At 38.3% G+C, this 10233-nt stretch overlaps 1 protein-coding gene across 1 annotated transcript in view; it reads right to left on the bottom strand.

Moving 5' to 3' along the window:
• Positions 1–2048: 2048 nt before the first annotated feature.
• The window catches only part of EMB1691 (Methyltransferase MT-A70 family protein), a 165798-nt gene continuing 157613 nt past the window's right edge, over positions 2049–10233 (bottom strand). The window contains exon 6 of the mRNA XM_089383798.1: positions 2049–2873. Within this exon, the coding sequence (XP_089239924.1) occupies positions 2361–2873 (513 nt within the window). The 3' untranslated portion in view covers positions 2049–2360. The remainder of the gene's footprint in view (positions 2874–10233) is intronic.

Genomic DNA, 10233 nt, shown 5'->3' with positions numbered 1-10233 from the left:
GAGCTAAGCCGGATTAGTTCTTCAACTTGTCCTGACGATGAACCACACTGGTTGGTTCGAAACGCATCGACAAAAGATTGGTTATGTGATTTTGCCGAAGACTATCTTAACAATGTTATGGATCACAGAAGTCTAAATTCCTTAAAAGTTTTTTCTTTAATAATCTATTGGAATCTATTATAAGAGTGAATGATGGTTATTTTTTCAAGTTTTGCACTCGATTTGTGATCAACTTATCTCTATTAAAGGAATCTATTATAAGAATGAATGATGGTTATTTTTTCAAGTTTTGCACTCCAAGTTAATATACTTGTGATCAAAAGAAATTAAAATGGCATATTAAGAGGCTTTTTGTATTAGCCGATATTTTTCTATTTCTGATGAAACCCAAAATGAACTGAAACTAAACCCATTTTGACACTAATTCAAATGGCATTTGTAGATGAGAATTATTTGTGTAGCATTTAGATATTTTTCCCAACCTAGGGTGATAACCACAATGAACTGAAAATTAATGCCAGTTTGACATTAATTCAAATGACCTTTATTAATGAAAATAATTAATTATATAAAATTCATATTTTAATTACAATAACAACGCATTATTTTCTTTGAATGTTTTTCAAGAAGCAATTACCAAAACATAATGAAGACGCACTTGAAATTTTTGGAACTAAATGATTAAAAAAGGTACAAACTTTAAAACAACCATGTGAACCAGCCTGCGTTGCATTTAATGTTGGAACCATGAGGCTTAAACAATTGTTTAGGGGATTCAACGTATTCGAGAGGAACCAAAAAACTTCTTTGCTGATAACACGAACCCTAGAACTCACACTGAAAGAGTCTATGATGTACAAGCCAATTGGGTGATGGAGGTATGCTCATCGTTTTAATTTGCTTCGGTCATTAGATTATAACTAGAGGGCCATAACTGACATTAAAAACATATAGCAAAGAAAAAACATATGTTGAGTACTTCCGTGTCTCAAATGCTTGAATGCAGCAGCAAAATTGTAAACCTCCAAAGGCTCCTGTTAAATCAAACCTCATTCTCAAGATTTTGTACACTGGCACGGAAAGAACGCCATTCTGTTTATGATTAGATTGTAACTGAAATGTTATTCTGGTGCCTTGGAAGCACTTTTTCAGTTTATGGTTTTTTTAAACGTTGCAGTAACATCAGTCTGTACTGTAACAAATTTCAAATAATGACTCCGCCTAGGATAGTAAACCATAGTTACTATTTTGTGCTTCAAAAGCCTTGAATAATTGAAAGCTCAAGGAGATGGAAATAGAGCACCTACATGGCTAGCATCTCCAGTGGAACAGTACCACTTGTATTAATGTAAAATGATAGTAGAAACATTGCTTTTGTCTTTTATTAACATCAATATAACTGCATCAGCGGAGCCACTGCTACTAAAGCAAGCAGTTGGATGTGTGCCAATTCAATGTCAATACCATTTCTTTGAAATTTGTTTTCTGTACCTAGTGAAAGTGTCAAAGACTTGCTAAAAATAATTATAATGAGGATCATCTGGCACTTTATGTGGGTGAGCAAATCATACTAAAGCTTTCACATTTCTGACCCACATCTGTTATTAATAAATTCCATAACAAGGTGTTAAAATCCAAGTCCCGTCTGATCTGAGAATATACCAAAAAGGGTTAAAAATACTGGTTACAAAGATTAACCTGTAAGGTATAATGAGATTGTGATGCAAGAACCACCAGAATATTTTGGCATGCAATATCAATGCGAAATAAACACAGCGACAAAATGTAAAAATAAAACTGTGATGGTGGATTCACGAATCAAGTATTCAATAATAAAGACAAATGTTAAAAAATGCAACTCATTAGATAACTGAAAACTTCTATCCCGTGCAGTCGGATAGTACAGTAGGAGAGGTGAAGGGAATTGAAGAATGAATTGAGTTATTACTTTCCATATTTACATCAATACACAGTATGTACATTAAACAAAATTGAAACAATTACACTTCTGCAAAACTGAAGTTAAGTGAGGATATTTTAATACATAATTTAACCGATGGAAATTTGAATCTTCAAATAAAGAGACCGAATCTTAGTACAGGCATCTAATAGCAGGCAATGGAAGGAAAAGGGAAACCAGGCAAATTCCCTCATTTAATTAAACCAATCAAAAAGTTTCTTACTTTCAGAGCCCAACCCCTACCAACATTCTGACTTCTCAACAGATGAGTAGCTTTCCATCTTGCCTTCATATTTTGAAAGTAATAGGTACAGATATTAAGATGGTGTTTATAAACCACATCTCCATGAAGTGCTTATGCATAAAATATCCGCGTCTCACCCACAAATGAGAACTCATTTTATTTTTGCAAGTCCATTGTACCAGGTGTCCCTGAATCCAAAAACCTTTCATCCTCCATGCCACCTTCAACCTCTAATCCAACTCTTGATCCTATACCTGATGTTCTGGATGTGCTGGGAAGTATAGGAATTGGCCTCTGTTCAATCACTGGAGCAGAACCTCCACTCCTGGCAATTTCTGAAACAGGCAATGCAGGTAATGTAGCTGAGGCATTGGATGCTTGAATTTCCTGAGTTGATCCAGTAATGGGTGTTGCAGTGGCTGATGCTTGAGAATTTTGAGGAGGGCCTGGAGAGGTGGCCGATGTTTTTTTATTTGTAGAATTTGCCGCAGTTTGTGAGACAGAATTTGCCTGCTGCTGCTGTTGGTTCTTTTGTGGTGGGGATTTTGGTCGGAGACTTTCTATCTCAGGCGAGGTACCAACAAGGTGAGGAGCATCGGGAGGCGGGTTACGACCAGCTCCACCTTGCCAAAGCTTCCCATCTTTGTCAAAAAAGTTCTTCGTGTAACTCTGAAAGACCAGTGCAGAAATGTTATGTGCCAGAACTTCAAGAATGCATTGTATCATATATTTTAAAATAAACAGAATGTAACACGAAAAGGTTCCCATCTCAATTTATATTTATACACCCTTATGTTCTTACACAACACGCATAATTTCTTCATATTTGACAGTGAGAATATATCATCAGTTAAGATAATCATTGATAACAAAATCCATGGTTGTTTAAAAACATCACCGGAAAACGTTCCAGGCCCATGTCACTAATAGGCTAAGGCTGTAATATATAACTATGTAGGTAGAATCATGTATCATTGTAGAGAGACCCACAATCTTGCTCTTGCACCCTATATTAGGCTGCTTATTTCTTCACTTCTGCTGCATCTACTTCCACTTTAATACTAATGGATAAATTAATAAGTTTGGTTAGTAGTGTTTTGACTTATTTAACCATGGAAGTGAACAAACAGCACAACTTTTGGCCTACGTCTCATACTTCGTTTGGAGGCCTCTGTCTCATACTCTGTTTGGAGAATGGCATTCAGTGACACAAAGCAGAAAACAGACCAAATGAAAAATAGCACTTTAGCTACTTGCACAACAGATTGAAGCATTTTTAGACAACTAATTACTAAATTTAACTTAAGGGTTCATACATGAAGTTTCCATGGCCAGAATTTCTTATGTACTTGAACTTTGTGTCTGCACAAGTACAGTACCCGCAAAATAACAGTCTGAAAACAGCTCCCAGGATCAAGTTCAAGCATACATAAGCCAACAAGAACCGGAGGTAGAACCTCTTTCAAGGGAGGTGGGCAGAGAAACAAAAAAAAAAAAACAGAACTGAAAGAACAAACCAATAAAAAGGAAAACTTGGCACTCATGCAATTTAAGTAATTAATATACATTTCACTCCAAGTACTGCTTCAAGTATAGGATAATCTCTCCAATGCAGTTTGCATGGATATGAGAACAGAACACATAAAACTTGTATACCACCTCCAATGTAGCATGGCTATAAGAACAGAACATATAAAACTTGTATACCACCTCCATTGTTGCATGGTTATAACATGATTGGATCTCTAAATGAAAGTACTCCACAAAATACACATGAAAATAATTTTAATCTAGTGCAGAGTGCCCATAATTAAAATACTAAAACCCTGTTTGTAATATGGAAACAAGGGTAATTTGAACAGATCATTCAAGTATCTGCAAAGGTTTTCATACAGGAGCATCTAGATGTATGCCCATTTGAAGCAACACATACCAGACACGCCAGTTGATGAAATAAGCATGTGGAATGAGAAGCAAGTTTGGAGGCCGAAGGTGAATGATGGGATCCCAAAGAAACAGAAGGTGCAGACCAGCATGCACAAAGGAAGACAAAAGTTGTGCACGCAGAGGAAGAAGATGAAAGGTCAGGTGCAGTAAGATGAGAATGGTAATGAGGCAGATTGTAAAGCATGGCTTACACAGTCAATTTGTGAAGATAGAGCAGACCTGGGTGTTATTGCTACGGATATCTTGAGGTACCAATCCATACTCTTGGATCATCCTCAGGAATTCAAGATGCTCGAAGCATGAAAGATACCATGTGGATTCATAAATATAAAATCTGTGGAATAATTAGCATTAACTGTGGTTTTAATTAACACCAATGTCAGCTTTATACACCTCATTATCATATATTTATGTCGCTCATTCTGAAGAATATGTAGTATAGGTTTCCAAGTTCCACTAATCTTTGTGCCCTCATCCGTATTGAGATTTCTACGGTTCAATTCAATCTCCCCTTTTCCCAGACCTTCCCCTTTGTATAGTGATCCACTCTAGCTATAATCTTGGATCTATCAAGACAAATTTGGTGGTTCATATTATGAGCATGTTCACCCGAGGCTGATTTCTTACATCTATCATGCCTCAAGTCTGCGTTGTTTTCTTTAATCTTACCTGCACTGATGTCCATGTCCTCCTGTGTAGATTTCACCACAGGAGCAAGGGATGGAATATACTTCTTTATATGAACATGGTTTGGCTGGGTCCTCTGTAGAGTTCAACATCCTTCTGAAGGTGTGGAGAGGGGCGAAGGTGATATTAATGTCCCTTCTTTTCATGATTTTTGCTATCTTGTCTGTAGCTCCTTTTGTATAAGGTAAAGAAGCCATCCCTATTTCTACGGATCCTTCTTGTTTCCTTTCCGTATGGGATCTTTTGGTTTTTGCAAGAATCCTAGTGAATTTCCTATCATCGTAGACATTTTATTTAAAAAAAATTGACAAGTGTTCACTTTCTTGCTCCAAGTGTTATGTATTAGTGATCCTCAAGGCACGAGTTGCTAACGTGTTAATAACACCAATCCTCTGATAAGGATAGTGGTGAGAATTTTCATGTGGATATCTCTCTGCATGTTTTTCCGAAACACTTGGTGAGATATTGAACAATCATCCTTCTTGGAGATCAGGACATCATGGAAAGATATGCTTCCTTCTTTCTCTACTTCCATGGTGAATTTGATGATATCATTTTGGTTAATGAGGTGGGTAAATAACTTCATCAGACTTTCTTCTCCATGTTGTCATACCACATCAGTGTCATATACATACCATTTCCATCTTTTGGGTTCCAAAGGGAACAAATCTAGGGCTTGTTTTTGTTAAACACATACATGGCAAACATAGAATATGAATGATAAGCATTCAATTGCATATCTTATTCACAATGATACATATTTATAATACATAGGAGTGACACTTGGTTTCATATTCCAAATGATCCCTTGGACTCCCTTTGGCTGTTCAGGTTCCACACCAACCCTTAGAGGATTAGGTGTCCAACATTCTCTCCCCCCCCCCCTTAATCCAAAAGGGTATGTATGAGTCCAAGAAGAGAGTTGTAATACAAAATGTGTAAAAATGCATGGAAGCACTAGGCTGAATGTGCTCTCTAAAATGTTGGTATAAGGGGGTGGTTTAAGGATGACCAACAACACTGGAACGCTTAGTGCAGTTCCCGGAACTCTTCCAAATCTGGCATGACGATGAAGTCTTTTGCTAGAGGAAGTGCTCCTCATGTTTTGAAGAGAAAAACCTTCAACTTGAAAGGGAGGTCTCACCCTGCATAAAATGGGAGAACCTCAACCTGAAAAGGGAGGTTTCAACCTGTGATGGTTTAAGGCTGACCACCAACCAATGGCATGCTCAGGGGCATCTCTATCTCTAGCTACAACTCTGAATCAGGTATGGCAAGTTGTGGCTCAAGCTCGCTTGATGTGGCTTTGAAACTTGTAGATGACCATCACTTCCCCCCCTGTCACATACAAGGTGAGATGATGGAGAGAACTCAACTAAAAGATTGTTCAATACTCTAGAACAAGTTCTGACATATGACTGAAATATCTTCTTTGTTGTTGAAGCCCATTGCCAAGAAGCGATCCATCCAAGATAAATCTTTGTTCTTGCAGGAGGCTTGTTTTTGAGGCATATGTTTGAAGAATGGTTGGTTTTATGACAGTGCTTACATGGATGAAAATCAAAACAGTGATCTTTCATATGGCCAACTCTTTCATAATGTTGGCATTTCACAATCTGTTGTTGTTGCTATGGAAGAGGAGAAGAATCTGGAATAGCTGAAGATGAATTGTCATGAAGAAATCCAGCACTCTGAAACTGGATGGGCTTTGAGTAATCTGGAATATGAAAGGAAACCTCCTTATCATATCCAAGCCTTGTTTTGTGCTTGTTATGGAGAAGCTCTTCCCAAGGTCTAATGATGGGCTTGGGAAGTGTAGGCTGGACTTCTAAATCTGCATGCACATCTGCTCTTGAATCAACCTCAAATTTATTGTCTTGATTAGTTTCTGCATGTTGATGGGAGTCAATTTCTGACTCAAAAAGGAAATTGTTCTGAACAGAAACAAGTTCAGAATGATGACTATACTTCTATAACTCCTTTTGTTGTCGTTGTGATTCAAGCTACAAAAACTCTATCTTTTCATGTGCATTTTGTAGACAACTTTAAATGCCTGAAAGAGAGGCTTTGCTAATTTTGACTGTGCTGTCAGTAGTGGACCTAATTAGAGTTTTCAGTAACTCTAATAAGCAATGAATTTTCGCCATTATTCAACCAACTCAAGTCAACAAATTACCCAAATGTACTTGCAAGGGTAGATAGCTAACAACTTACAATTTTTAAATGCTGCTACACAAACTTGAATTAGAGAATTTGGCAAGTTCACGTATCTCTTGTTGAAAGCCCAAATATTTTGATTCTGTTATTTGTGCTACTTACATGAATGCAACAAATGTTCTAGGCACTCCAACTGCTACAACACTTCTCGAAAGATTCACAGATTTTTTTAGACTACCGAGAAGATTTACAAAACACGAAATAGCCTGTAGAACCTGGCTTATGGATCTAGCGAATCAATGTATCAATGTCGGCCTGTAAGAGGACTGATCTCGGCCCAAATAGAGACTTTGGAATCTTCAGCAAACAACCTTCAGAAATTGATAAACATGTCCCTCTTAAACAATTCAGCTCTTCTGAGATTAAATCGACCTCTTCAAAATATGACTAATCCTTGGTGAACTCTTCCCTTCAGTAGATAAATCTATCCTCAAACGATTCAGGAAAAGATAAACAAATTCCGTACCCCAACCTTTACGATATGGGCCTCTCAACAAGTGCTATCGATCCTCCAAGAAAGTGTCCTCTGCCTTCAAGGAGATAGGTTCTCGACCCCTTCAGAAAACACAAGTCTGATCTGTCAATATGGATAGAATACGACCTCCGGCAGAAGATTAATTTCGAACTCCTTGGTACCTGATTCTTTAACAATCTTGGTCCCTCTCTGGAATGCAAATACAACCTCAAGAATGGTTAGCTTGGCAGAGAGAAATGGGTCTTTGGATAGAGTGTTAACTCGGGAATTTCATCCTCTTGTTACAAGTCAATGGTATAACCTCCAGATGATGAAAATGATGCCAGAAATCTATTCAAGTGTTTGCCACCAAATGTATAATTCGACCCTCAATCAATGAGCTCATCCACCTGAAAACAATAATGAGTTTTGAACGAAACCTATTCAATACATCACACGTGTCAGCTTCTGAGTCGTTGTGTTGAAACATTACAGTGCCAATGGCATTAAATCTCAGGGATGGTAGAGCTAGATGGAGCTCAAGTGCGCAGGGAGCGTTATAGTTGCACTTAATGAATATAGTCTTCAATCTCCCAGTTTCGTTCTTCAATGCAAAATACAACTGCAACAATCGACTACGTGTTTCCACATGACTAACAATAGAACTGACCACAGAAAACAATCGCTCATATCAGGAATTACACATGGAGATCACCACGCACAGGGACGTTCAAAACGTTTAGAATTCCTTTAACCAATGTACAGAGACACAACGCAAGGAAAATCGATTGTCCATTCCAACACGCGGAGATATATGCATTCAAACATTTTGTATTCCCGTGAACTTCGCTCAGACTTCAAGCTCAACGCCAAAGCATGAATCAACCAACCAGCAATATCATTGCACCCAGACTTCACGACCCACATAACATTAATGGTCAACGCATAGCTCTGGTGACAGAAACACAACAGAAGGCCACAAGAAAACAGTGACTCAAATATGAGCAGGGCCAGAATTCGCCCACTCTGATACCATGTTAAACACATATATAGCAGACACAGAATATGAATAATAAACATTGAATTGCATATCTTATTCACAATCATACATATTTATAATACGTAGGAGTGACCCTTGGTTTCATATTCCAAGTGGTCCCTTGGACTCCCTTTGGTTGTTCAGCGTCCACACCAACCCTTAGAGGATTAGGTGTCCAACAGTTTCTAAAAAATTTCCATGTATGGATTGTGGCAACCACATGTGATAAAGAAGAACCAATTGCCACACCTTGGACTTGCTCATAAAATTCTCCTAGGAAAATGAAATATGTGGATCGTAGACTTACCTCTACCAATTTAGTTGTGTGGTAATCGGTTACCCCTTTGATGGTTTTAATGGCCTCTTCACTATATCATCTTTATTCATTCTTTCTTGTCTCACTTCTTTCACCCATGATGTGGAGTTTTTAACGTAAGAGCTTGTGTTACCAACCAGTGTCTTGAGTTTCTTTTCCAGGAATTTGGCCAGCTTGTATGTTGGTGAACCTATTGTATTAACTATTGGGCTAACAGGTATATTGTCTTTGTGCATCTTGGGTAATCCATAAATGTGTGGTTCAACGCAATCCCTTGGTATGAATTTCTTCTTTGTGTCATCATTCCAAGTTGAGTTTTTTATTGCATTGGTCACATCTCTTGTGATATTTATGCTTGGATTACCACTTAAACTTACGTAATTTCCACATGATAGATACTCGAGCATCTTCCTTTCATGTTGTTCAGTATTCATAACTATTGTAGCATTACCCTTGTCCACTTTCAATACTTGATGCTTTTGTTCTTATATCTGTCTGTATGTGTCTTTTTACGATAGACTTGGTGAAATATTGAACCATCATCCTTCTTGAAGATCAGGACATCAAGGAAAGGTATGCTTCGTTCTTTCTCTGCTTCCATGGTGAATTGATGCTATCATTTTAGTTATTGATGTGGATAAATAATTTCTTGAGACTTTCTTCTCCATGTTGCCATACCACACCAGTGTCATCTACATACACTTTCCATCTTTGGGTTTCAAAGGGAATGAATCCAAGGGTTGTTTCTCAATCCTCGATCTTCGCGGGCGCAGCCTTCGGATCATGTTTCTCATCTTTGTCCTTCTTCTTGAGAGGACACTGTGTAGCGTAGTGACCCATCTCACCACACCTGAAACACTTGATCTTCGAGACGTCCTTCTTACGTCTCCGCTACTCTTATTGTCCCTTCGATGCAAGGGTTGCATTCTCCTCCTCCTACTTGGGCTTTGACCCAATGTTGTTGCTTCTGTCAATTTTAACCTTGACTAAGTCTCTCCTAAGCTCCTCTTGTTTTATAGCTGCCCACATCTCATCCCAATTCGGCAAAGTTGCTTTGCCCAAGATACTCTGGACAAAGACTTGCCACTCATCTGAGACAAAATTGAGGGCCAGTCTAACCAACTCTGAATCTTGAGGTGTATGCCCCACAACAGACAATTCATCACGGGTCTCCTGAAGCTTCGTGAGGAATGGATCCACACACTCCCCCTTCTGCATCTGAGCAGATCTCAGTTTTCATTCAAGGTACATCTTCTGTTGCTCGGAAGATCCCTAATATAACGTAGACAATGCGTCCCACATCTCCTTAGCAATCCCTCTGCTAGCGATGTAACAGACCACATAATCCTTCACTCCATGGAGGATCATT

Source organism: Pinus tabuliformis, chromosome Q, assembly GCF_031772625.1.
Source record: "Pinus tabuliformis cultivar Carrire ecotype Pingquan chromosome Q, CPIR1, whole genome shotgun sequence".
NCBI classification, from domain to species: domain Eukaryota; kingdom Viridiplantae; phylum Streptophyta; class Pinopsida; order Pinales; family Pinaceae; genus Pinus; species Pinus tabuliformis.
This window is presented reverse-complemented; position numbering and strand designations above follow the sequence as displayed.